Below are 27,521 nucleotides of genomic sequence, written 5' to 3'. Positions count from 1 at the left end.
GTTATGATATTAATGGTCTTATAGGTACTTGGTATTGATATTGTACTAGAAAAATTCACGATTTCGATAAATACCTTAATCGCGGATTAATGAACATCAGCGCATGAATGATAATAATTAAGAAGTTACATAAAATACCAAGTATTCTACGCGAATTATTATTATACCCACCAGGCGCGGTCGCAGCCTGAAGTTTTGGAGGGGGTCACTCACTAGTCACTACACTAAAAATTTATCGCTGTTATAGGAATAAGTAACTAGAAATTTCCTATTATTATTTGGCAAGATTTTGAGATTTTTCCCTCTGACCTTAGATTTTGGGGGGGGGTCATGTACCCTGTGACCCCCCCCTCCCCCCTCCCCCCTTCGGACCGCGCCTGATACCCACTGATTACTACTAACATACTTATCTAATTTCATTGTTACTGTCACTAACACATCTATAGACAAAATTAGTCTGAAATACAGTTTTATTTATTTATGAGTGCCACTTTGAGAACGAAATTACGGAACTAAGTTTCCGCCTTCGAGACATTGTTTCGTAAACAAAACAAGTTTGGGTAACGCCGAACTATGGACCACGTCCACAATATTATATTATTTATTTAGAGCAATAAGAAACTGATAGTCCATTCATCGTGTAACACTTATGCTGACCAAACATTGTTCTTGTAGTTTGCCACATTGTATTAATTTATTATTACCTAGTTGTGGATATAGTGCTCTTCATGGAAAAACTGGGAGAAAGGAAAAATGAACGCCGCATATCTTGTATGTTTGAATATTTTAATCTTTGTCGTGCATAATCATTATTAAAAGGAATAAAGGAAATTTCTTGCTAGTGAATGTTTATTTTAATAAATCCAGCAGCTTTTTAGCAAAGTATTTGATATGCATTACATGCATAATATTGAAAAATATATAGATTTTAAGACAATCTTTATTTAGTTACTTTCAGAGTTGACCTCTCTGGACCCATTTACTGTTCAGCTATTCCCAAACTTCAAATAACTCTAGGTACAATGTTATGTATTGTAGCTACAATTATCTGGGGGCACGGCAGTGCCCCACCCAAGCTTTTTAGCAAATACTAGCTTAACTAGCTTAACCTCTAAATTACACGAAATTTCGATAAATAGTTTAATAGTTACAGATGGTCAAAGTTACTAAATTTTGTCACTCACTGACTGACAGATCATCAAAATTCTAAGGTACTTCTAGCAAAATTAGAACCTTTAAATTTGGTACCCGGATAGATTTTTATTCACAATGAAAGGTAAAATAATTATGAAAACGGCCAAGTGCGAGTCGGACTGGCGTACATAGGGTTCCGTACCGTAAATTTGTATGGGAGCTCCCCTTAAATAATAAGTTTATTTAATTTTTATTATTAATTATTAAAGTTAAAATACAGTTGAGTATTTTCTGAAATTTTCAAAAACCTTACTGTTATCATTATGGATATAGAGCAAAAACGGGAAAAAATTGTGTTTGTTGTATGAGGCCCCCTATTAATAATTTATTTTATTTTAATTGGACTATTAGCTTCTATAACGACACCATAAATACATAATTTGTGAAAATTGCAACTATCTAGCTATTGCGGTTCTCGAGATCCCGCCTGGTGACGTACCTCTAGCAACCATATTTTATCCAAATAAATATCATTTCATTTCATTTCATTTCATACCTACCCAATAAAATATGCAATTAGTCGCTGATTATTTCTCTAGTGATCATTGCCAAGACACTGTGATAATTATTAAGAAATCTATTGATACATGGAGCGTGTCCGTAGGCAGAGTAGGTATTTAGGCTGCTGCAGAGCCCTTCAAAGGCGAGTCCAACTCGCACTTGGCCGCTTTTTTACGTTAAGGACGTACGTACGTAACGTTGCGTAATAAACGTAATCCAGTTAGCAAAAGGATTTTATTTATGAACACTCATTCTAGTTAGCCTAACGTAATAACATAGGGTGTAACAGTACGTTTAGATAACCTCCTCTACCACTTTTCTTAACTTGGCTATAAAGTACATAAACTATCAGAGAACTTTATTCATAGGCAGACGGCGGAACTATGTATATAGGTCTACCTGAATCTGATGACAAAAAGTGAGAAATTAAATTGACCCTATGATATTATAGTATATGTCGTTTAGGAACGAAATCTGAGGACCAATTTGTATGAACATACGCCACAAACCCAGCCGACAGATCACTTATATTGATGTTTGAACTGACATAACTGAACCAAATGACGTAGGTCCGTCAACTGCCTATGAATAAATTTCTTCGACGGTACAAACGTGGTACAAACGGTACACCGTCTGATTTCAGATCTACATTTTGCTGCTACTGTACCGGAACATACACAGTGCGGACAGTGAAGAACTAGGCTCGTTCAGAATAACAGACCGAGTTTACACGTGCAGCAAGTGGCTGTCCTTGATAATTGACGATATTTGTAACAACGCTTACACAATCGTTAAAAGGGACACGTCGTCGGTGTCAATTATGGGTAACGAACAATTCGAACAAATCTATTTTCCAGAGCTTTAGAAGTTAGACGTAGCGGCTGATTGTGGTAGCGGTCTCTACGTACATTATTATAATACTTCCGAACACGTCGTGTTTAGTGTTTTAGTGTTAGTTTTTAGTATAATTGTATGTATGTTAGTCTATAAGGTATTTATAATATGGGCCAAGATGCCTGAGTTAAATAAATAAATATAATTATCGTGAGCATCGAAAAACTTTCGTTGTGTGTGTCATACACAACGAAAGTTTTTCGATATATTGTTTGTTTCTAGAAAATCTTTCAAAACATTATCTATTTACCTACGCGTGTTCTCTTTTTAAAGTTTAATTAAACGCTAAAAAATATACTACCTACCATATTACTTATATCTCAATGCTACCTACTTATCAATTTCGACTTTCGCGGTTCGCGATAGTAATATAAATTTTCTAAATCGTGTAATAAAAGGAATAAGCCATAAGATAGGTACACCTGCTCCTGCAGGTAAGTAACACAAATTGTTATGAAGGTAACATAACAATAATTAGTGATGCTGATAACTGACGATTAGCAAATTTTAACCGATTACGATTTAGCAAACTTTAACCGTCAATGACTTTTAATCTTATCTTGGGTTAAAAGTAAGGTTTTAAGTTGGTCATGTGACCAATTGATTTCTTAAAACGTATAATTTATTAATAACTCTATAAAAGAGCTTGAGATGACGAGATATCAGATAATCATGGGCGTACCTAGGTTCTGGGCCAGGGGGGGGCAAATTACGCAGATTCTGGGTCAGGAGGGGGCAAATCAAATTTTTTAGAAGCTAGATGTTTATAAAGAATAAAAAATTAATAATTTTTAGTTGTAAAAATATTGTATTGCAAACAGATGGCAAAAATTCATTTTATTATTTTTAATTTTTAAAGACGAAAGTACTAGATAATATACTTAGTAGGGACGTCAACATGATCCAGGGGGGGGGGGGGGGGGGGCAGCTGCCCCCCCCCCCCCCCTCGGTACGCCCATGCAGATAATATTATTATATGTGCAACTTATTAATTATGTATATTTGTTTCAGATAAATTAATTCCCAAAGATCTTAAAAACACCGTAGTAGAAAAAAAATGGCGACGATTGAGGCGACAAGTCGCGAGCGAATGTTGCGAGCAACCGTGCACAGTCGGCAACATCATCATGTACTGTCCAGTAGATGCAAGGCTGCTGAAGGAAAACCCATCTATTTTTGAATGGGAAACCACTGGGTTTTATGGTGTTAACCTGTAGACCTAAATAATGATCCTGCCATAATGTTTTGTTCATTGTTGTGTTTTCCTACTGATTGTGTTTCGAGTTAAGTAGATACATATTATAAACTTTTGACGAGAAAGATATAGAATTAAGGTTGGTTATATTTTAAAACGTATGTAAATATGAGTTGTACTAAGTGACATTGATATATAAACTTGTGCTTTGTGCGTTATATAATAATATGTTCTATCTTCATCGTCCTGAAAGTGTTACAAATAAATAATATTTGAAAACTTCAATGTTTTTTTTGTTCTTCCTATATGTAGGTAAGTATTTTTTAGATTTGAACCAAAATTTTCTTGGTAGAGACAAGGTAACTAAGGACGAACTGAAGCTGATACAAGATAAAATAAAATCGGCCAAGTGCGAGTCGGACTCGCGCACGAAGGGTTCCGTACCGTAATAGAGCAAATGTAAGCCACAAGTGTGTTTTTTGTATGGGAGCTCCATATTATCTTATATCTTTAAACGAGCAATTCTTGTTTTAATTGGAATCTCGGAATCGGCTCCAACGATTTTCATGAATTTTAGTATATAGGGGTTATATAAATTTTAGTATTTAGTATAATGCGCCAACCTTATGATCGGATTTTTTTTAATTCTAGATAATTTTTATTATTGACAATATCGTCATAATAAAAATTATCTAGAATTAAAAAATATCCGATCATAAGGTTGGCGCATTATCCAAATGCCGTAGACGAACATTTAGTGAATGAGTGCATTCAGTTAAAATCTTACTTACTGCTGCAGTCAAAGACAGAGTCTTACACCTCTTGCAGTGAAATTTTTTGGCTAATTTTTGATAAGAAACTTGTTGATGTTTTCCCAAACTGCTATACCATCTTAAAGATTTTTTAACGAACCCCAACCGAACTGAAACCAATAGACGGTATCTCTGTATCTCTGTCCATCTGTCTGTCAGCAGCAGGGGCGGATCTACTATATGGCCCATATAGTAGATCCGCCCTTGCTGCTGACAGACAGACGGACAGAGATACAGAGATAGAAGTCTTAGTAATAGGGTCCCGTTTTCACCCTTTGGGTACGGAACCCTAAAAAACGTACCAGAGTCTTTTCTCTGTAAATAATACCCTCAGAATGCCTCTATTTTAGCGTGTGTACTTTTCCAGGCAACCTATGTGGGTTGCCTGGAAAAGTACAGACACTAAAATAGATTCTGACGTCACTATTTGGGTCTAAGATAGTAAGGTTAAGTTTATTTTTAGAGTCAGGATACGTGTTTATGAGATGATACGTACCCAAACAACACGATGTTTCATTAACGTGGCTTTTTTGAATTAATTAGTGACACATTGCGTTAAATCGGATGTTTGCCCACGACGTGAGAGCAGGTAGGGTGCGGTCATGTTAATATTTTCGGTAGAGACTAAAAGGTTTCCGCTATGATGTTTCTATCAGCATTTATTCTACATTATAAATATTTATTCCGCACTTTGAAACGGGGTTTTAATGTGAAAAACTAACTAGATAGTGTTTTAGCTTTTTAATTACCTAATCCCCGTAAATACTACATCATAACATAGTACGCATAGGCAATGTTTACTGTCTTGTTTATTTTTCGCAAGCACGTAGGTTACTATTATTATATGTAGGATAGTTAATAATATTGAGGAAGTAATAATAAGTCTCCCTTTTATATCAAGGGGCAGTTCTAACGTATCAGACAGAAACATTAAAGGTCGTCAGTTAACATTATTTTTATTGTTAAAATAATAATAAGAGAAATCATAAAAAGCCGCGATACATTAGAATTAGAAAGGAACTACATATATTATAAAAGTATCGAGCATAATCGCTTGCTTATGTAATAAGTGGTTACCCTATAAATAGCAACCCGCGTATATAAACTTGACTTATGGTGAAATTTACATACGTGCTCCAACTTCCAACCCTCATTATAAACGAAGAATTGGTAAGTATACCTTACTGTAAGTCGACATTCAATAATAATTGTACAAAGCTACTCATGCCCAGTTTTTTAGGGTTTAGTGACAGCAGTTTATCTTTTTAATAGCGTCGTTGATTAGTTAACATTTCGACGCAAGCCAATAAAGAGCGCTTATCGTGAATAAATAAAACTACTGTCAAAAAACTTCAACCGGGCATTATATTCATAAAGTCCTATACATAAAGATTTTTAGTTACTTATATATAGTTTTTATCCCGGAAAAATGTGTCTCCTGCGATAAAATTTAAAAAACCGTGTAACCTCTACATTCAAACACACGAATAGTTTCTACTTTTCGTTGAGGCGATTATTCGTTTTTAATTATTTTGCTCATTTTCTGTATTAGTCAAGCTGCTCCATCATTCCACAGTAACCGTACAATTGCCGGCGTGATGAGGCTGCTGATGATGGTGTCGTGTCTGGCGGTGGCGTCAGTGGCGTCGGAGAAGCCGGTCATCCTGTGCGGCCGGCAGCTCGCCAACCGCCGCCTCATACTGTGCTACGGCGACAAGGACGACGAAAAGAGGATGTACTCCGACTCCTTCCTTGGTAAGTCTATTCGGACTGGCCTTAGACGGACCGCAGGTTGCAGTCGGGACAGACTGCTCTAGAGCGGTCGCGTTAAAGTCGTACACGATTGCAACACGACGGCATCATGCAGTCGGCCACACGTTATCATTGTTGTTCGACCGCACGGCGAAACTTGACAGCAGACGACTGCTCCGACCGCTCAAGAACTGCTCGAGCGGCCCGTGTATTGCGGATATGAATTTAGTATGGAAACTGCAGATCGCCGAGCGGCAACCGCACCTTGCTGTCGCTCTCGACTGCAAGATGCGGTCCGTCTATGGCCGGCCTTAGTAGTTAGAGAGTGAATTATTATAAATAACGCAACTAATGTGACTGTAGGACGTTTTCGCTGTTCATGTTTGAAGACGTGAGTGGATGAACCAGATACATATCATTTTAAAAACATAAGGACTAATACTTATTTTTCCCTTTTAATTTGAACAAACCTTGTATAAACTTTATCTACTACATTATCTGGCTACACATAAAATACAGTTTTTATTACAAATCATTGTCCGGCCCTAGAGCCTCCATTTATGCAAAAACAGCATTTTTTAACTGTTTTTTTGTGCTGAAGACAGGTCAATTGGCCCTGCCGGGCTAGCACGGCCACCAGTAGAAATGCGAAAGTATATAGACAAACTGTGGAGATAAACTTAAGGTGAACTTCCGATCTTTTTTCGTTCCGAAAAATTCAATTAAAATGCCACTTTATGACAGACTATAGTCCTAAAAATTCAAATAATATCCTAATTTATGACATTATATATTATATAGTTAATGGAATCAGGCGCTACTTTGCGGAAATCCATAGTTTAAATTTAGTTTGTTGTTATTTTTAGCAATATTCCGCGAAAAAAGTTTTCGAGGAATATTGCTAAAAATAATAACAAACTAAATTAAATATTATAGTCTATAATAAAGTGGCATTTTAATTGAATTTTTGTCGGTCGCGATTAGCCGCGGAAAAGATCGGAATGGACCTTAAGTTTATGTCCACAGTTTGTCCATACTTTCGCATTTCTACTGGTGGCCGTGCTAGCCCGGCTGATGTCACTGCGACCCTTGAGGATCTATTGTTTTTAACTGTTACTTGATTCTTCTACTCGCGTCTTCATTACCAATAATATGTTATTTATTATTATACAACAAAGGGTGAATAATGAATATCAAACGGCAGGGTCTCGTCATTACTCAATTTCTATATTTCACTTAAAATATTACTTTATTTATATCACGACTACACCATAATTAATGGGATACCTTACTTAAATTATCAAGTTTGACCTCCTCAAATCCTTTCAATCCCTTTTGAAAAATATATTTCGTGATCAAAATATAAAAGATAATAATCTATTTGGTTCAATTAGCAAGGTATTTTAAAAACAATAAAATACTGTAGCCACGGCTGGAGCAGTATTGCTGAAATTACGACAGACATTTGATAATAATCAAACTTAACTTTTTCCTTTCAGATTCACCAGTGAGTGAGGAAGACTGGTTCGAGGAGTGGCCATGGCAGGGTCGGAGGGGAGGTCTGAGCGCGGGGTGGGAGAGATACAAGAGGGGAGGGCTGGCCGACGAGTGCTGCCTCAAGCCTTGCACCACCGACGTCATACTCAACTACTGCTGAACCAAATATAGTTTAATCGTGATATTCTAAATACTATTAGATTAATTCGTATACATACTTAATAAAACGCATAAACCTGTAGCTAATTTTTCATTTTTAATAACCAGGGGGCTTAACTAACAATAATCAATTTCATTCATTTTTGATCGGCGATTCTATAAAAAACTAGCTGTCCCGGCAAAATGATTTGCCTTGTTTTCCTGCTTTTCTCTTGAAGTTTTTTCTGAATATTTTTTTCTACAGACCTCACGGTGCCCGAGACCTTTCCAACGAATGCAAAACCGTGGAAATCGGTTCGTGCGTTCTGGAGTTATAGCGTCAGGACGGAAAACCCGACTTATTTTTATATATTAAACAAATAAATAGTCAGGGAGCCCTAGAACATTTTTTTTAATTACTATCAAGCTAATTTTTTCAGGAAATCAGTAAAGCCGTTTCGGAGGAGTACGGTTACTAACATTGTGACACGAGAATTATTAGTAACATTGTCCTATAAATACGACAAGCCATATATTTTTAGGACCATTTAGGACCAAATCAAAGTACGAAATCCTTTCTCTCTTCTCTATCTCTGTTAGCTACCATTTTCAAGATTTTTCGCAGATAAAAATGTTGTTTGTCTTATCAAAATGAAAAATTTGTTCTAGGGCTCCCTGACTGAAATGACAAACAACATGTTGGCTAAACCCTAAGCGTCGTAGAAGCTTCGTAGCAAACGCTACGCTTACCTGTTCGTAGCCCAGGCTCGTAGAGCTACGGCGTAGCGCCCTCGTAGCGGTGCAACTTTGAGGAAACCTTACGTGTTCCAAATTCCAATAATAGCTCGTTACGACGCATAACCAACTTTATTTAACTTAGCTAATTTCCAAGAAAGCAACGAGTAAGACCTTGTCCATACGATGTAATATGTTTGCATAATTTTCAGAATCATATTTTGTAAAACTTTATTAGTGAATGCAACCTACATTTTCCTTTAGGCTCTCGTTAAGTGATAGGTAGTTATTAGAGTTCCGTACCCAAAGGGTAAAAACAGGACCCTATTACTAAGACTTCGATGTCTGTCTGTCCGTCTATAATATGTCTCTATAATATTTCTGAATTAATATTTAATATAATTAATATTTAAGGGCGCTCCCATACAACAAACGTATTTTTTTGGCCTTTTTTGCTCGATAGCAATAATGGCAATAGGTAGGTACTTGAAATGTTCACAAAAAATACTGAGTTGTATTTATACTTACTTTAATAATTTATAATAAAAAATTAATAAATTAAATAATTAAGGGGAGCTCCCATACAAAACAAAAAACAGAAAATCCTATAGTACCTATTTTGAACAAGCAAGACATTGAAAACATGAATTGAAAACCTCAAACTGTTCTATTTAAGTCTTCCAAAGTAGACTTCGACGATAAAGAATATGATGGACAAAGACCAACCTAATACAAGGACATACACACAAGCCGTTATGTGCTCAAGCGTGATCGGTAGCGTCTTCTGTTCGTCCAAGTGCTTGAAGAAATAGTTCATGTAGACGGCGTAGCGCTTCTGTACAACCTGCGTGAGGCCCGCCTCAACCGACCGGCTCAGGATCTCGTTCACGCGAGCCGCTAGGGGAGAGTGCCGCTTGAGGTACATAACCGTCGGGCTGTTCACGATCTTTTCCGGTATAATCTGTAGGTTTTGCGACCCGTTGCTCTTGAATATGTAATCCTTGACGAACTCCTTGTTATCCGCCACCACGAAATCGGAAGCGCCGTGGGAGATCTCGACCAATTTTTCATACACCTCCTTCAATTCCAAATTAACCCAGTTGTTGTAGATGTAGTCGTCGTCCGCGTAGTACTCCCGGAGTGAGCCGTGACCGCCGAACGGGTACTTATTGTGCAGCACTTTGTCGAAATTCGGGAGGTAATCCTCGTGGTCGTGGCGTTTTAAGCTGTTCATCAGTGCCGCCTGGTAGCAGCTCCTCATGATGAAGCAGAACCAGATCCAGGTGCAGACGATCCCTAGGAAGTGCCTGTTGGACGGAAACTGTAGGATCGGTATGCCCAAAAATAGCGCCCAGGAGTAGAAGAGCAGACTAGATTTGGGGGGACTCAAGTTGAAAGTTTTACGTATTCGGTCCCAGAGACCCGTTCTGATGAACGTGTTAATGAGCACGATGGCCATGAACACTAGGAACAGCATTACCCTCGTGATCAATTTGAACGGGTGCAAGAGTTTCTCGTACGCCGGCTGGAGAGGCGGCAGTTTCGCCGACCAGACTATGTCCATGGAATTGTAGACGAAGGATATTTGGAAGTTTCCGTATCTGGTCTCCGTCACCGGCATGGAGCAGACGGAGACGTCGACTTGTCCGTTAAATACGTGCCCTAGGGATCCCGTCCAGTTGTTATTTTCATACCGACCCCAGTTGCCGAACTCTGGTATTTTCACGACGAGAGAAGCATTTAAAAAGCTCGTCATTAGGTTCACTAGGCTTCCGTCTTCCCCGGATATATGTTTTTTGTCTTCGTCTATGTGCATAAAAGGAGGTTGTTCGAAAGTCGAGACCACGAGGGGGCATTTGTAGAAATTCTTATATTGTGGGAGGAATTTGGATTTAAAACAGTTGTCGTTAGAGCAGCCTACATGCACGTCTTCGATTACGTCCGGTACTTTATTTTTACACTCCCCAGGAATTATTTTTTCGTAGGAAAACGTTAAGCTGCTATTATCGGTATCGGCCCTCAAAAACAGAACATTTACAATATTGTTCGCAGATAGCACTTCGAATACTTCTTTTTCATCGCAGTCCTCATAATCTGTAGCCGAACAAACGATGACATATTTACCAGAGTTGTCGTAGTTGCGATCGCTTAACCATAGTATTACCCCCACTATCTCCTTGGAATCTTCTCCGAAAATCACGAATTGGCGGACGGGACGGTTGTAGGCGATGAATTTTCCCATTTTTATGACGACGGACTGCTTGTATTCCAACAGAAAAGTTTCTAGAGGAATCAACATGTGCGCCGCCTGGATCATCACGAGAGTGAGGTAGCGCCACTCGTAGTTGTAATAAACTAGTTTTGCAGCCATTTTCCCTAAATCTTCAAAAACTGGCGGATGTTCGAATGTGGAGCCGAGAGTTGTATTCATTGTTTACAAAGACCAAGATATACGACTCGTCTCAACTGCTAGAAAAACAACTACCTAGCAAGTGATATACTATAAAGTGCTAGATAGTACGTAGTTCAGTGATTACTTTTATTTGCTCCAGTAAAAGGTTGCGGTATTAAACTGTTAGAGACAGTAGTATTCAATCACAATATTGTCCATTAGCGTCGATCAGATAGCCGGTCGGGTTTTTTGCCAACGATTTTAGCTTTTAGCGCTAAACATTACTTTGATTGGAGCAAGATAAGTAATTGAAAGAATTTAATATTTCTAGTATACAGGGCAGGAATATTCATAATCCAAGAAATATAGGCAAAACTATCCCATCGTTGGCATAGTAATGACACCATAGATTTTTGTTTGGAAAATATAAAATACTGAATAGAATGGACTGTATTGCCAATGAAATTACGACTTTCTGTAGTATGAACTCTTAAAGCGGTTTCAATTTAACCACCAAAATAATTAAGTCCGTACTCGGTAGTCAGAAGTAGTCCTATGAGCGTCTGGTAACGCATGTGTAACTTATTGTGGCAAACCCCGTAGCTGATTTTGATTGGGCAGCTTATGGCGGCCATACACCATGCCTCCTATCGTCAAATCGGCGTGACGCTAGCGATTGGATCGGTTAGAACTGACAGTGTGGGAGTGGATTGTGCCGTCAAGTATAACTGCAGTCATGTCAATCCACTCCCACACACTGTCAGTTCTAACTGATCCAATCGGTAGCGTCATGCTGATTGAACGATAGCAAGCATGGCCGCCATTATAGCGTACATAATATCCGACTGATCTGTACGTTATAAACCAGTTCAATATCAGGAGGATCAGAGGTCGCGGACCGTTAACGACCTCACCCGTTACGGCCTGGGGATAACCACCATTATTTGGCTTATCAGACCAAATTTCTTCAATTACTGTAAGCACCAAACATTAGTAAATAATGATAAAATTAAGAAATTTAAAAAAGACCCCAACAAACAACTTTAAAAAGTAATGAAATAATATATTTTACTGACTTTAAATTTAAATAATTCCTAAGTGTCAAGTGATATTTTAGTCCATAATTGTTGTCACGGTGTGTCGGGGGACCGCCAACAGTGTCTTTTGCATTTTGTATCGCCATGTCACTGATAGTCTCGATTTGGTTCGCTGAAAACTGACCCTTAAACTATAATGTTATGTGAATTTAAACATCTACATTAGCGGTCCCACGACACACCTTGGCAACAATTATGGACTAAAATATCACTTTACACTTAGGAATTATTTAAATTTAAAGTCAGTAAAATATATTATTTCATTACTTTTTAAAGTTGTTTGACGGGGTTTTTTTTAAATTTCTTAATTTAATTTTATTTCATGCTTTTTAAACTTGTGTTGGTTATAGTGCAGAATATAAATCACTATCAACAGGATCATATTATATCCCAAATCCCAAACCATCTAGGAATGTCCTTTTGGATGAGGCCGTTAATATGAGTCCAAACATGAAAACTCCACTTTCGGTTCATATGGAGCTCGGCTCTTATAGAATCCAGGTGATGCTGCAGCAGCAGCATGCAAAAATTTATTGGTTATCTACGTCTTACTAGTTGTCGCAATTAAAATGAGCCCAAACACGAAACCATTGCTCTAAGTTGGTGAGGAGTTGGGTATCCTATTGATTACCAGGTGATGCTGCAGCAGCAGGTCAAATTTCCATTGATGTGTAAATATTCATAAATGTCACGAACTATAATGCAATAAAGCCCACCAAACGACCGCAAGTTGCTAATCGGCCCTTCACGAACCAGATGAACCGCGATTTTTCAGCACGGAGCTGGCTGATGATGATGAACTATATCTAAGGACACTCTCAGTTAAGTCAGCTTTCAAACAAAAAAAAACTAGATCAAAATCGGCCCACCCGTTTGGATGCTACGATGCCACAGACAGACAGACAGACAGACAGACAGACAGACAGACAGACAGACCGACAGACAGACACGTCAAACTTATAACACCCCTCTTTTTTGTCGGGGGTTAAAAATAAAGTCATGATGGTGCATATTTCGCTCAAAGGCTTAAGCTTAACATGGGGCAATAATATAATGCACTATAATGTCAAAATAGTGAACAATGCACCATATTTTTAAAACAACAAAAACAACTTAGACGAATTTTATCGTAGTTAATACTTACAATGTTCCAAATTGAAGAGCTTATGGTATCTCATATTATGGTTGAAGGCACTGCTATCTTATAAATAGCACGGAGGTATTTTTATAATAATAAATAATGAAGACATGAGTGGAAGAAGCAGGTAAGTAACAGTTAAAAAATTGCCGTTTTTGCATAAATGGAGGCTTTAGGGCCGGAAAAAGGATTTGTAATAAAAAAATGTGGATTTTATGTGTAGCCAGATATGTTGGCCAGCTGATGAAGTAGGTAAGTTACAAAGTTTTTGAAAATTATAAGGGAAAAAATGAGTAATAATTGTCCCTATGTTATAAAATGTTAATTATCTGGTTCTTCCACTCAAGTCTTTATTATTATTAAATTGTTTAAACTTCTGAATGGGCGAGGACCCTAAGAATGGAGCGACATTACATTGCGGTGCGTCGCTGCTTCGACTTTTCTCATACATATTGTGTTGAAATATCAATCCTTCTATTCCATGAATAAAATATTAAGTATTTCAATAAAATATTTTATTTATCTTACTAACGGCCGTTCCCAATATTTGATCTATCTCTGGTTTTGCCCTACTAGAGGTAGGAATAACTCACATTAGACATTAGAGATATATATTTTATGTCAATTATGAGCTATTCCTAGTAGGGCAAAACCAGAGATAGATCAAATATTGGGAACGGCCGTAAGTAAATAAAACATAGTAATGGAGGTATAATTTAACATAGTTGAACGAAGTGCTCAGTAAACACCGCAGATAGGTAGGTAGGTAAGGATATTGAATAAACCAAATGTCGAAATTTTTAAAGTAATTTTGATTCAAAGCGTACCGAACGCTTACGTCATTAAGAATATCTAATAATAATCTTACATGTTGAAATGGAATTTGAAGTTTGTAAATGAAACATATAATGATATAATATTATACACTGAGGGCCTGTTTTACCACCTCCTGATAAGGCTATCCACCAATTAACTTGACAGATCAAGTATGGAGAATCTGTCAAAAAAGTTGTGAATAGCCTATTAGGCACTTTATCAGAAAGTGGTGAAACAGGCCCTAACCGCCGTACTTAGAGACATTTAATTACGATTAACCTTCAATTTAATGAAGAGATAATGTATGGGGCTTATGTCAAAATTTGGAATTAATTACAATTAAGTATTTTTTTTTTATGAAATAAGGGGGCAAACGAGTAAACGGGTCACCTGATGGAAAGCAACTTCCGTCGCCCACGGACACTCGCAGCATCAGAAGAGCTGCAGGTGCGTTGCCGGCCTTTTAAGAGGGAATAGGGTAATAGGGGAGGGTAGGGATGGGAAAGGAAGGGAATAGGGGAGGGTAGAGAAGGGAATAGGGTAGGGGATTGGGCTTCCGGTAAACTCACTCACTCGGCGAAACACAGCGCAAACGCTGTTTCACGCCGGTTTTCTGTGAGAACGTGGTATTTCTCCGGTCGAGCCGGCCCATTCGTGCCGAAGCATGGATCTCCCACGTATAATTAATGTTCCACTCTGAGTGCAGCAGTTAGATAGGTCTCTCTAATCCCTATTTAACTTTATTTTTTCTTCCCATATACAGCTCCACACAAAACACTATGCCAGATAAAGTCCACCCTACGACCAGTATGAGGTAGCAGCCTGTAAAATGCTGCAGTTTGATAGGCCTCTGATCCGACGTAGGAATCCTTTTGTACTGAGATAAAGCGTTATCTTCGTATATTTTCTCGACCAAGCCGGATTCTACCAGGCGCTTCAATATTATATTTATGGATTTCACCAGCGGGGAATACTTTTTGAAAAACAATACCGCGTGGCTGCTCGCTATCGTTTCAGGTAGAACGTACAAGTTCTTTTTGTAGTTTCGCTGATACGCGTCGGCGGTAGCGGAGTTCATGGCTAAAACGAACTTTTTGCCCTCGCCGAGCTCCCGTAGCACTGTAAATATTTCATCACTCTCTATATTTATCCAACTATCGTAAACTGCGGGGCAGTCCAAGTAAAAATCTCGAAGGGCCAGCCCCCCACCATAAGGATATTCCGCTCGGATGTACTCGTCGATGCTCGTTATGTCGGCGATATAAACGTCGTTCTTCAGACTGTCTATGAGGTACACCTGGTAGAACGTTCGTATTAAATAGCAGTACCATATCCCAAAGAGCACAATGTAGAGAAACGTCATTTTCACGGGCAACCTGGTGAGAGGCTGCCCCATGCACATTTCCCAGCAGTGAAAGAACATGCCCTCGGGGACTCTGCCCAGGTGGGCTTCAGCGAAGTTCGTTTTGAGAAGTATAACAAAAGCGATCGTTAGAAGGAAGGAGACGCTCAGCGCTATCCTCGCGTTAGCCTGCAGCGGTCGCAGGAGCTTCATGGATGCGGGCTCGATTTTCGACGGGTGGGTGACCCAAACTATGCTCACTTTATTATATCCAGTGGAAATGTCGAAGGACGAGAATCTCGCGAGCGTTAAACTAGCGGAGGTCATCGAGAAATTTGCCCAATCGTAGTAGACGTCGCCGAGGGAGCCGACCCACGTGCCGTTTTCGTCCTTGTAGCCCCACCCCACCCCGACGAGCGGCGTCATTATCCTGAGCTCCGCGTTGAGTGCATTCATTAGTATCAGGAGCAAATCTCCGTCGGCTCCTGTAATCGTATCGTTGATCTGCATGTACGGCGGTTGGATGAATGTCGACACGTAGAGGGGGCAGCCGTGCATATCTTTGAACTTTATCGGAAACAGCGCGGTGCGTTGATTCTGCTGCTGCTCCTCCAGGCCCCACGATAGAACATTAACGGAAGGGCCGTTTTTACAGTTCTTGTCGAAAAAGTATGTGTACCCTTCGATTCTGTCAGCTTTGATGTTGAGGACCAGCACGTTCGCGACTCTATATTGCCACAGTATGTCGACCGCGGCCTTCTCGTCGCACGGTTTGTCGTCTTTTTGGCATACCACGATATACTTTCCGGTGTTGTCGATTCCTCTTTCTTTGATAGTCTTTAGCATGTTGTGTAAATCGTCGACGTCCAGAGCGAACAGAACGAGTTGAGTTATGTTCTCCGGTACTCTGATCAGAGTTTTATCCATGAGCAAGCTTTTGCCGTAAAATTTGATGAATTCAGTCGCAGTGCAGACCAGAGACGAGTTGAAAACGACCAGAGTCGCGAAGTGCCATTGAAAGTTATGGAGCGCGATTTTAGCGGCGGCTTTGGGTAGGTGCGGGAGCTCACATGTGACGGGGTACATCGTGGCGGCCGTGGCCGAGCGCCTTCCGTGACGAATGTAAACACGATCGGCGTTCGTGCCGTCACAGCACACGTAATTAAATAGAATCACCGCAATAAATCGGCCGAGTGAGCTAATGCAACGCAATCGTTAGTAGCGCTAATGATATTTTAATGGGTCTTCTTTTTCTAGGATTTAATAAATTTTGTTATCTTTTACGACACCTTTGTTGGAACTAAATGCGTGATAATCACGTAACGCTTTCAATAATCGAATTAACATTACATCGATCGATCGTGACAGGTATAAATAAAACAAGAGCGTAGCTGAAAAAAATTATATTTTATGAGAAATTATAATTTACAATATTACATACAGGCATCCATCTTCAGTCGAAACTTAAGCTAAAATTCACAATCTCACGCAAAAGGTAAAGCAACTTTAGACTATAATATAGTTAGCAATATTTGTGTCGCTCAATAAAAAATACTCGGGTAAGAATCACACCGGTACACGAAACTCAGTCCATCTGAAAGGAAGATGGCGCGTCGGTGCGCCGCTGCACGCGCGCCCGTCGTGTGCGTACAGAGCCGCTCCTCACCCCTCGACCTAGCGCCCCCCACTCCCAACGAAATTGGACGTCGCGTCGCAATTAAAGTTCGATTGCCTGGATTCCCACAATCGTTTACGTTCAATCGCTCAGGAGTTCGACTTCGTTAGGAACATATTATATCGAGAGGAGACTAATGCGATCGAGTCGTCACTCGCTAGAAAACCACCTATCTCGTAGCAGATATTGCGAATCATCGATTGAAACTCAAATAAAAACGTCTTATCCGGTTTGGTCCATTTTGAATTTCGAGCTAACCTTACAGTATTGCCTGAGATTGCCTGCTACAATTTTTTTTGCATTTCAGTTTGTGCAGACTTTGCTAGATTCATTTAGTTATTTTTATTTGTCCACTATTATAACAACATTGCGCCAAGAAGCATACTAAAAGTATGTTTTGCAACAGGCAATGTGCGTACAATAATTATTGTAACTAGCTTTCGAGTACACTGGCATGTGATTGTGTGTCGGATTTCTGCAAATATAAATACATATTTATAAAGACTAGCTACAATTTGGTTAAAAAGATACAAAACCAAAAATGGAGCCCGTGTAAAAAAAGATGTAAAAAAAAGATTGGCAGTTCTGGCAGTTTCGTTCGTTTATATAGTATATCGACGCTATCTTCCTAAGAAACCCCTAACTTCAAAGCATTTCGGAATGAATATTATAACTCTGTATTAAATCGTCTGAGGTAGGTCCTACGTGTAAAAGAATACAAAATAAACGTATATTCTCGAACATAGACTCGAACTATATAGGCTTAAATAAATACAATGTAAATGCATTTGGATAATATATCGTGGCTCTGTACACGCACTAGGTACTCAGTGGGCGGGGCGCGGTGCGCGGGCCGAGCGCCGCGCGAGCCAACCGCGAGCGCTCGCGCCCTAGCCACCGCGTCCCGCGATGCGATCGATTCAGTCAGAGTTTACTAGCGTATACTTTACATTATCTATTAATAGTGAACTGTATTTGTATCCCATAAATATAATGAGCTTAAATTAATTCATTTAAAATCGTCTACGTTAGTTGAGACCGTTTATAATATTGATAAAATTTTAGTGATATAGGAGTCCCAGGTACATTCGATTCTTTTACAACTATATTATGTCGTACGTTGGGATGGCGCGTGCAGAGGCGCGGCGCGTCGCGGGGCAGACTATGTACAGGACTTACATAGAGATTGCGATTAATGGATTACATCGATAAAATATTCCAATATTTGTGCGCTAAGTTTCAATTTCACAAATTTTGAGCATTTCAGACAGCTGTATATTGGAGCATGTAGTTTTGCTATTGACAGTGTCAGTACGCCTAAAGAAATCGAAACCGCCCGACCGAAACGACACGTAGAGAACTCGATTCACAACAACGAATAAGTTAATACAATAAGTTATTTATAATCTTTTATTATAGAAACTTTGTTTCTTATCATACAAATAAAATTACTAAATAAAAAAACAAAGCAACACACAATAGCATAGCATCATAAAATTATCTAAAATATAGAAAACAAATAATAGAAATTGATATAATATTTGTGCTTCAGTTACACCTCAATGATGCCAAATGCCAATAGCAAAACTTGGCATTGAACTGTCCGCTCAATTCACTCAGCACATTTAGACCCAAATGTACAATATATTACATTCCTGTGGTAAAATCTTTCCGTTCACAAAACCGTCGGCGTCGATTTTTACAATTCACAAATCGCCTTATTGTATTATACTTGGGTTTCACTAGTAAAAAAAGTTTATATCAAATGCTTCAAAAATATCCTTACACAACTAACGTAGTAACTTCCTATACTGACATACGGCTAGTAGAATGGAATTTCATATATGATTAACATTAGGAAGAAACCAAATACACCAGACTGGGTACAGAGATGCCCACAGTTAACTCACAAAACAGTTTGCGCGAAGTCAATTCTTATAGAAAAACACCACTTTAAAAATATAAACAGCTTAAATAATAACATATAACATGTATCAAGTAACAAAATTGTAATGTACAAAATTAACGCAACCGTTATTAAATACACCATATTTCTTCGTTTAAACAAAACAAAACGATCAAATAGAAGCAATCGTAGAGAGGCGGTCGCTCGGACGTCCCGGCCGCCGACGTCACACGCGGTGTCGCGGCATGCGACGTCACCCGCGAGCGAGCGAGCGGCGCCACATGCACACACGTGTGGTGTTACGACGTCCGACACGGTCGCACTTGGGAGTGTGACGTCACACGGCGAGCGAGCGCCTCGCCCGGTCCTCGGCGCGCGCCGGCGCCGCAGCTCGCGAGACTACTATCCCGACTCGCTCGAGTGCAGTGGACTAGTTTGTTCGAATCCGTTCGGACATAAATGTATACTAATGTAGAAAGATTATGGCAACAAACTTTACAAAAATCCTAAAACAATGACTAAAAGCAGCTCGCGCCGGGGTCGACACCCGCCGCGACTTTAAAAATGCACGATTTAATATTCACCGATACAGACACATACATAAGTCGTGAATAACTTTCATCATAAAAAAACATGTCAAAAATTCTCGATCGCATCCGCGCGGCGATCGGTTCGGAATCGAGAACGAGCGCCGTCCGAACTGGTGCTAGTTTTGGATAAATGACTTACAATCTAACCTTACTTTTCTCATAAATCATTTGGTGATGAACGAGTTCGTCCATCCGATCTCAGTTCGTGAATTTACACATGTCGGGCGCGACACACGGCGCGGCGCTTACACGAGGTTGTACTCCTTGAGGTTGGACTGGAGGATCGTGTCCTTCACCGCCGCGAACACGAACCGAATGTTCTCCGTGTCTGGAACACACAAGCGGCACACTCACTACGTCTGGCGGTACTAGTGACGTCACAATTAGCGAACACAAGTATACGGCACGTTGGATTTTGTCTAGCAATTTAAACTGTTTTTCATTAATGAGCAATTGACAAAATTACTGCATTCAATTTTATTCTCTTAGCCAAAAATCTCTAGTCTTCTATTTAAAATTAAATATAGTAAATACAAATGAAATGTACACATTATATAAAGCAGCTAGAAGTATGTATTTTGCCTACGAACACACATGGTATGTTAAGATGACAAAATATAAAGCAAAGGTATCTACTTAACATGAAGTACACTTACTCATAATATGAGACCAAATAAGTCCGAAACAAGCTTAAAGTGTAGGTTAGTATAATAAAACATGCACACGATTAAAATAAAACATTTATTGCTGCATAGAATATAATATAGTATAAAGCTAAATAAAACTAATTCATGCAAGATTGAACTCCTTAAGCGCGGACTGCATTATGGTATCCTTGACGGCACAGAACACCAATTTAATGTTTTCAGTGTCTTTAAAAATATCCAAAGCAGCATGCGAAAATAAAAACAAATAAAAGAAAATGATGCATCACACATTTTTTTAACATTATACTTTAGTCAAGATGCATTTGTCAATTTCGATAACTAAGTTCGAAATCAAAAATGTTTTGTGCGCTAGCGTTGCTTTTTGTTAAGTCCCATTATATATTTTATTTTTAAACTTCCCTTTAAATATCTTTCGTAAGCATTTTACTAAGCGCCTTAGGCCCTTTTCACATGCATACGGTTGCGGCACGGTCGTCGTGCCGTACAAAGTAGAAATATATGAGCTACGTAGACAGCTTTCACATGGCACGGCGACCGTGGCGTGACCCGTGTCATACATTTCTACTTTGTACGGCACGGTCGCCGTGCCGCGACCGGATGCATGTGAAAAGGGCCTTAGGGTCTATCGTGTCAAACTGCTGTCATATGTCACGATATAGCTGTCATGTCCATGATAGACCAAAAGCCTAAACGAGGAGGCTTACGCCAAAAGGAGAAGAAGAAGAAGACCCAAAGACCCAGTCCACACGGCGCATTGCGTTAGCGACGCATAGCCGGCCACACGGGCGCTGCGTCATCGCAACGAAGCAGTCTTAACGTCGACATTCTCCCGCTTCGTCTCGGGGGCTGACCGTCATGTGTGCGTTGCGACGACGCAGCGCGCCGTGTGAACACCTTTGTTATTTATATATATAAAACAACGCAACGGCAGCGCTGCGTCGACGCAACGCGCCGTGTGGACTGACTCTAAGGCAAAACAAACACCCTCATTGATTGATGCAGAATTATTTAAACTTTGTATAAGTAATACGTAATACATGATACAACTGCGAAGTATATAAAAGCTGTATAAAAAAGTGTAAAAACATCTAAGAAACACAAAGAAAAAACACTACTACAGTCACTAGCTACACCACCACAAATATCTACCACGCTACCAAAATCAAGGCACACCTTAACTTACCCGATGTTCCATGCTATCTAAAGCCTTACAATCTGAGGTAGTATCTAGAAGTGTACTTTTGAGATTACAATAACTGTTACTTTAATTTGTATGCCGATAATTATTGAAGGTAGATCATAAATTAAATGCAGTGATTTTGTGTAAAATTTTTCTATATTCGTTAACGACCAAACTGAGATATATTGGACAAGTATTCAGGCAGAATTTAAACTATAAATAATTTTATCGTTCATTTTATAATTTCGTTTTACAATATTATTCACACTTCTTGTATATTTTTAACACAAAATGTGTGAAGAATTAAGAAAACAGGTATCCTAATCCTACAGTACTCCAATGTATTGGGTACTTATATTTTAACACATAACTGCATAGTTTGGTCACAGACTCACAGTAGACATACAGACATACATCAGCAACGCCCGAATCATCACACGTATAGGAACCGCGCCAGAACTATAGACCACATGGTGATCACATGACAAGGAAATAATAACAATAATCAGTTTAAAGTTTCAAATAACTTAGAACTACTTGTATGGCACAGGCCATACAAGTAGGTTCTAAGGTCTTTGAAACTTTAAACTAATGGATGGCAGGAAATGTCAAATAAATAATCAATTTACTGATTGGCGACATCAAGTTCGCAGCACCCTGCACCATCCATCATCCATACTAATATTATAAATGCGAAAATGTGTCTGTCTGTCTGTCTGTTACCTTTTCACGCCCAAGCCACCGAAGCGATTTTGCAAAAATTTGGTACGGAGATACTTTCGAGTCCCGAGAAAGGACATAGGATAAATTAAAAAAAAAATTACGGTTCCCGCGCGATAAACGAAATTAGGCACAACGGAGTAGTATAGTTTATTATTATATGCGTTGCGTGTGCGTTTTTTGGCCCATCTATGACCAAACTGTGCAGTTTAGGGCTCCCACACAAAACTGCGAATTCGCATCGCATCGCAAAAATCTGCGATAAAACTCATAATAAAAAGGACATTGCGATGCGAATTCACAGGAATTCGCATTTTTGTGTGGGAGCTATTAATCGTCACCGTGGACTTACCTGTCGCACAGGTGAAGTGCGAGTAGATGATCTTCTCGGCGTCGGGGTTGAGGTCGACGAACATCCGCAGTATGAACTCGCGCGCGGCGCTGGCGTCGCGTTGCGGACCTGTCACACACGCTAGCTCACTACTTGCACACTACCTTAAGTAGCAACATACTTTGTACTCCTAGAGAAATTGTTTGATGGTGGACCAGCGTAATTTGGTAGGGTTATACCAAGTACAGCCGTCAAATCACGACCAACTACTACTTGATATAGCCCGACTGAATAACGTAGATTTCCCATTTGACCAATGAATTATCCATTGCAAAACTCCAGTTACAAGTATGTTGCTATCAACGTCTAGCTGTCTAGCAGTTCACAAAAACGCCTTGTCCACTAGAGTACTAATAATTGCCTATGGCACGATTTATTATCGTGCAATGGTTTTTTGCTGCATGAGCATCGTGCTCCTGAACCGTATCAATAAATCGGTGCGACTAAGGGTCATACCTCACGGGGACGCCTACGCGACGTCGCCAGTGACGTTATCATGGTAACGTCAGCCCTAGTCGACAAGTGACACGCGATTATCGTAAACGCTAACAAAATGCATGCGATTGACATAAGTCATCGCTTCGCTAGCGAATACTAATGTCAAATCCCATACATTTTGTGGCATTGGCGATTCGATACGATGGCTTGACGCTTGTCTAGGCCCTGATGTCTCTACGTCGCTGCAAAGCGGTGTTTTTCTTAAAGTTAAGTTTAAAAACACCGCTTTGCGGCTACGTAGAGACACCAGACGTTGCCATGGTAACGTCTCTCGCGACGTCGCGATGGTGTCCCGGTGAGGTATGGCTCTTAGGGTCAATTCAGACCACAACGGGATGCGTAGATGCATTTCTAAATTTACACGGATTTGCCAATTTGCAAGACGTCTCTCGCAATTGAAATCTTTGCGGTCTGAATTAACCCTAAATTGGCACCAGCGACTAATTATTGTACTTGTTTCATAGTGGACCAGGGATCTTCGGCCGCTGCTTAAAATTTCACGATTTTAGTGTTTTAAAATGCCTTTACTAATCGCGAAATTTATGACAACGGATTTATACTAGCTTAAAAACAAAACGAACGTTTACGTATATCTACCATTACAACTTTTGTGTTAGTAAAGTACGGTCGACGCATATAAATTCGTCCTTAGCCGCTGGTCTATTTCAGACGCGCATCGGTATCCGGCTTCTATGATTAAACATGTGCGTGGAAACGTACCATTTACCATATAACATACGTACAAGCCGTATGCGATAAGTTTGCCACTGTCAACTGTCACGTGTTTAAAGTTTTCTCACTCATTCGGTTCTGTGAGTAAGTGAGAGAACGGAAACGCGTGACAGTTGACAGCGGCAAACTTAGCGCGAACGGGTAGTATGCATGTGAAAGAAACAAGCTTGGAGCTCATAGGCCAATGGGCGAATCTCTATATATGGCGACCTTCTTTAAAACATACACTAGCACTACATATTATAACTCTTTAGCCAGTATAACACGAGGGATATGTCTGTCCACCTGTGGCAGTGGTGAAGTGCGAGTAACACGACCGGTCGGGGTCGGGGTTCTCCTTCAGATACTTTTGTAATATAAACTGTTTCGCGGGCTCCGGATCCAACTTTGGTCCTGATTGTACAAGTTATAGTTAACGTCTGAATAAAATTTAAATGTGCGTTTTAGTGTTAATGCGAAACCATCCCGGTTTTAACGATAATATTAAAATTAAAAAAAAAATATAAAAGAAGGTGCCAGCTTAATATTTTATAAAATATTGATTTTTTTTACAAAAACTACGAATTAAAAGTACATAACTTGAAACTGAACGGATTTCAAAACACCACCATTCAGCGTTCAGTGACGTCCTGCTATCCGTTAAAAACGATCAAAACGCTCAAAATGCCTTCTATTTTGAGCGTTTTGATCGTTTTTAACGCTAAATGGAACGCGGGGCAGGCCAGCTGTAGTGACGCCATACACACTATAGATCCGATTTGGCGCCAAAAAAATTGTCAATTTTAAACCGCATTTTTTGCAGTAAATTCCAGTGTTTTCATTTTTTATTATACTTGTGGTCTATTCTACATGTAGGTCTTTAAAATAAACACAAAATAAAAATATCGCATCTTTTCTAGTTAAGTTCAATTGTTGTGACATAGAAATAGATATAGATATTATGGGCGAGTTATTTGCCATAACAGTAGTTGGTAACGACTAATTCACAATTTTTTACTCATCCATCTATCCGTCTACGATAAAAAACACGTGCCCTAGTGTATGCGAAGTTGAAACCATACTTACATACTAAGAGACAAGAGAAATGACATGGTAACCCTGCAGGCTTAGCATGGTCACCATAGAAACGGATTCTATCTACGGAGGATAGACAAAGTGACAGATTAACAAAGGGAATCTGCCATTTTATCACTATAATCTATCAGTATGTCCTTTCTTTCCCGTTTCTAATGTTTTTATGCTAAGCCTAGGTCGAATGGGCCAAAGAATAGGAACATAGAGGATCCATACCATCGTACTCGGGGAAGTAGTCGACGAGATGAGAGTACATAATCTTCTCCTCAAGCAGATCCTTCTTGTTAAGGAACAGAATTACCGACGAGTGTTGGAACCACGGGTACGTAATGATGGTTTTGAACAGCGCTTTCGACTCCTCCATTCGATTCTGGAATACAGAAAACATTTTTTTTTAATATCAACAAGAATTTTGAGTTTAAAGTCATGGTAAGAAGAATTAAAAGGGTCAACGTTCAGAAATAAGAAACTTCAAAACCTGATTAAAACATAAGGTTTCTCTTGATTTAAATATATTGTAATATTATAAATGCAAAAGTATGTCTATCTGTTACGTTCAAACCACTAACCAATCTAGACAAAATTTGATAGCAAGGTACCATCGAGGAAGTTGATTCCTATGCAATTGACAGACCAACGTTATTTGGTCGAATATGTCAATTCAATGTTAATTGTGATCTGTCAGCTGGGTTTGACGTAACGCGACCAAACTACTTAGGTCCCCGATTTGCATAGGAATCAACTTCTCTGATAGTACTTTCAGTCCTGGAAAAGTTATTATCGCATCTTTAATTAAACAAAATAATACATAATATATCAATATGACTCACCTCATTTTCGGATTCGAATAAAATTTGATCATATTCACTAAGTGCTACTAAGAATATGATAGATGTGACGTTTTCGAAACAGTGAATCCACTTCCTTCTTTCGGATCTTTGCCCGCCGACGTCCACCATCCTGTTACAGAAATTTATACTTTAAACATTTGCAATTTGCGTAATATAAAGGTTGCTTTTGCTGTCTGTTCGTTAGGATATTTTAAATTACTGAACAGATTTTAATGCAGTCTTAAACAGGTTGAGAAAATAAGGCCGGTATAAATAGTCAGTACTCAAGATGCATCTTGGTCTCAAGACGCGATTCGGCTCTGTGATTGGTCCAAATTTTGACAGCCAACCAATCACAGAGTCTGAACTGTGTCTTGAGACCGTGATGCATCTATTTATACCGGCCTTAGAATGCTCATATCTATACTAATATTATAAATCCGAAAGTATCTCTGTCTGTCTGTCTGTCTCGCTTTCACGCCAAAACTACTGAACCGATTGCAATGAAATTTTGTACACAGTTATTCCAGAGTCTGAGAAAGGACATAGGCTACATTTTGATGTGGGAAAATATCTTATTTCCATGAAAATATCGATGAAAATTAATTCGCATTGCGCGTGGCCAGCGCTCATCCCGGGGGTCCTGGGTTCGAGTCCCGCAGGCGGAACAATTTCTTGGATGTGTATTAAAATAATATTTCAAAAATCTTAAATATATTTTATGTATAATATTATAAAATATCCAGAAATATATCGATGCAATGAACATTTTAGTTCTAATACGATTCAACAGATGGCGTTTTATTTTTTACTTCATTGTAACATAGAACTAATCATACTTATTAGTTATTATGTTTTTGTTTATAGTTTTTAATACGTTAGAATATTATGTTTAATAATATTATCACGTGGTATAATAATAATCAATCTATCTTATTTTATAGAACTCCTACTGCATTTCTAAGGTGTTCGAGTGTACCGTGTTGGCCTATATTCCATCCAGAAAATATATCAATGCAATCAACATTTTAATTCTAATATATGAAAACAGATGGCATTTTATTTTTTACTTCATTATTGTAACAGAACTAATCATACCTACTTTATTATATATTACTTATTATAATATATTATACTTCGTCCGCGTTATTATACTTTAGTTTATAGCGCGCGGTGTCAACAAAATTTCTGTCAAATTTAAAAACTTTTTAAAACCCTGGTAAGTGCGCGGCCCTAAGAGGGGTACCCTCTTAGGGCCGCGCTACACCGGAATGGCAGCGCTGAAAGTGCTCGCCTCGCCACTGCCATTCCGGTGTAGCGCGGCCCTTAATTAATCAAAATACCCAAAAACAGCTGTGCAGTGTGCACATAATCTATACTAATATTATAAATGCGAAAGTATCTCTGTCTGTCTGTCTGTCTGTCAGTCTCGCTTTCACGCCAAACGCCAAAACTACCGAACCGATTGTAATGAAATTTTGTATACAGATAGTCTAAAGCCTGAGAAAGGACATAGGCTACTTTTTTACTGGAAAAAAGGGTTGTAAGGGTCATAAATTTGTTCAAAAAATTCATAATAGATGCCGCCGTGCGTCTTCTACATCGCGCTGACGCTTGCTCAAAAGTCTTTCTATAATAGGTGGTATCATCTTACATTTAAGTCTCGATTTTTTTCGATTGTTATATCTACTCTACGGTATTAAATAACTCAGTACTTTATCTGTGCAGGCAGTGACGTAACCTTAAGACCAAAT

The 27,521-nt window shown here is 39.1% G+C and overlaps 4 protein-coding genes across 12 annotated transcripts in view; 1 reads left to right on the top strand and 3 right to left on the bottom strand.

Moving 5' to 3' along the window:
- Positions 1 to 3,577: 3,577 nt before the first annotated feature.
- LOC121727102 lies at positions 3,578 to 11,149 on the bottom strand. The gene is made up of 3 exons (XM_042114782.1): positions 10,387 to 11,149; positions 9,466 to 10,053; positions 3,578 to 3,780 (listed from the first exon to the last, which is right to left on the bottom strand). Exons 1-3 carry the CDS (start codon positions 11,147 to 11,149, stop codon positions 3,578 to 3,580), a joined length of 1,554 nt encoding a protein of 517 aa, XP_041970716.1.
- On the top strand, positions 5,068 to 8,053 carry LOC121726771 (bombyxin G-1-like). 2 transcript variants are annotated; one of them, XM_042114277.1, is made up of 3 exons: positions 5,068 to 5,185; positions 6,173 to 6,351; positions 7,848 to 8,053. In XM_042114277.1, the coding sequence occupies exons 2-3, from the start codon at positions 6,195 to 6,197 to the stop codon at positions 8,003 to 8,005; spliced, it is 315 nt and encodes a 104-aa protein (XP_041970211.1). In that variant the 5' UTR covers positions 5,068 to 5,185; positions 6,173 to 6,194; the 3' UTR covers positions 8,006 to 8,053. The 2 variants fall into 2 exon arrangements, with proteins under 2 accessions (XP_041970211.1, XP_041970210.1); XM_042114276.1 differs by lacking the exon at positions 5,068 to 5,185 and adding an exon at positions 5,696 to 5,766.
- Positions 11,150 to 14,891: 3,742 nt separating the features above from the next.
- LOC121727101 lies at positions 14,892 to 16,589 on the bottom strand. Its single transcript, XM_042114781.1, has one exon. The coding sequence runs from the start codon at positions 16,587 to 16,589 to the stop codon at positions 14,892 to 14,894; it is 1,698 nt and encodes a 565-aa protein (XP_041970715.1).
- A 302-nt stretch (positions 16,590 to 16,891) lies between these two features.
- The window catches only part of LOC121726770 (guanine nucleotide-binding protein G(q) subunit alpha), a 34,731-nt gene continuing 24,101 nt past the window's right edge, over positions 16,892 to 27,521 (bottom strand). For 4 of the 8 annotated variants that reach the window (XM_042114269.1, XM_042114268.1, XM_042114270.1 and 1 more), the window contains 4 exons: positions 25,768 to 25,897; positions 25,154 to 25,307; positions 24,149 to 24,256; positions 20,401 to 20,564 (listed from right to left, as the gene is read on the bottom strand). In XM_042114269.1, coding sequence (XP_041970203.1) covers positions 20,464 to 20,564; positions 24,149 to 24,256; positions 25,154 to 25,307; positions 25,768 to 25,897 — 493 coding nt within the window. In that variant the 3' untranslated portion in view covers positions 20,401 to 20,463. Of the gene's footprint in view, positions 20,003 to 20,400; positions 20,565 to 22,594; positions 22,703 to 24,148; positions 24,257 to 25,153; positions 25,308 to 25,767; positions 25,898 to 27,521 lie in introns of those variants that run through there. The other 4 variants (XM_042114274.1, XM_042114272.1, XM_042114275.1 and 1 more) reach the window with 2 other exon arrangements.

Source organism: Aricia agestis, chromosome 5 (genome assembly GCF_905147365.1).
Source record: "Aricia agestis chromosome 5, ilAriAges1.1, whole genome shotgun sequence".
NCBI classification, from domain to species: Eukaryota; Metazoa; Arthropoda; class Insecta; order Lepidoptera; family Lycaenidae; genus Aricia; species Aricia agestis.
Note: the sequence above shows the minus strand (reverse complement) of the source record. Positions and strands in the feature narration are given on the sequence as shown.

Coding starts and splice junctions, on each gene's coding strand:
- LOC121726771 (XM_042114277.1), top strand. CDS start 6,195: ATGAGGCTGCTGATGATGGTGTCGTGTCTGGCGGTGGCGTCAGTGGCG. Junction 6,352..7,847: donor GTACTCCGACTCCTTCCTTG/GTAAGTCTATTC, acceptor TTTTCCTTTCAG/ATTCACCAGTGAGTGAGGAA.
- LOC121727102 (XM_042114782.1), bottom strand. CDS start 11,149: ATGAATACAACTCTCGGCTCCACATTCGAACATCCGCCAGTTTTTGAA. Junction 10,054..10,386: donor AAATAACAACTGGACGGGAT/CCCTAGGGCACG, acceptor TATTTTTGGGCA/TACCGATCCTACAGTTTCCG. Junction 3,781..9,465: donor GCTTGAGCACATAACGGCTT/GTGTGTATGTCC, acceptor CATAAAACCCAG/TGGTTTCCCATTCAAAAATA.
- LOC121727101 (XM_042114781.1), bottom strand. CDS start 16,589: ATGTACCCCGTCACATGTGAGCTCCCGCACCTACCCAAAGCCGCCGCT.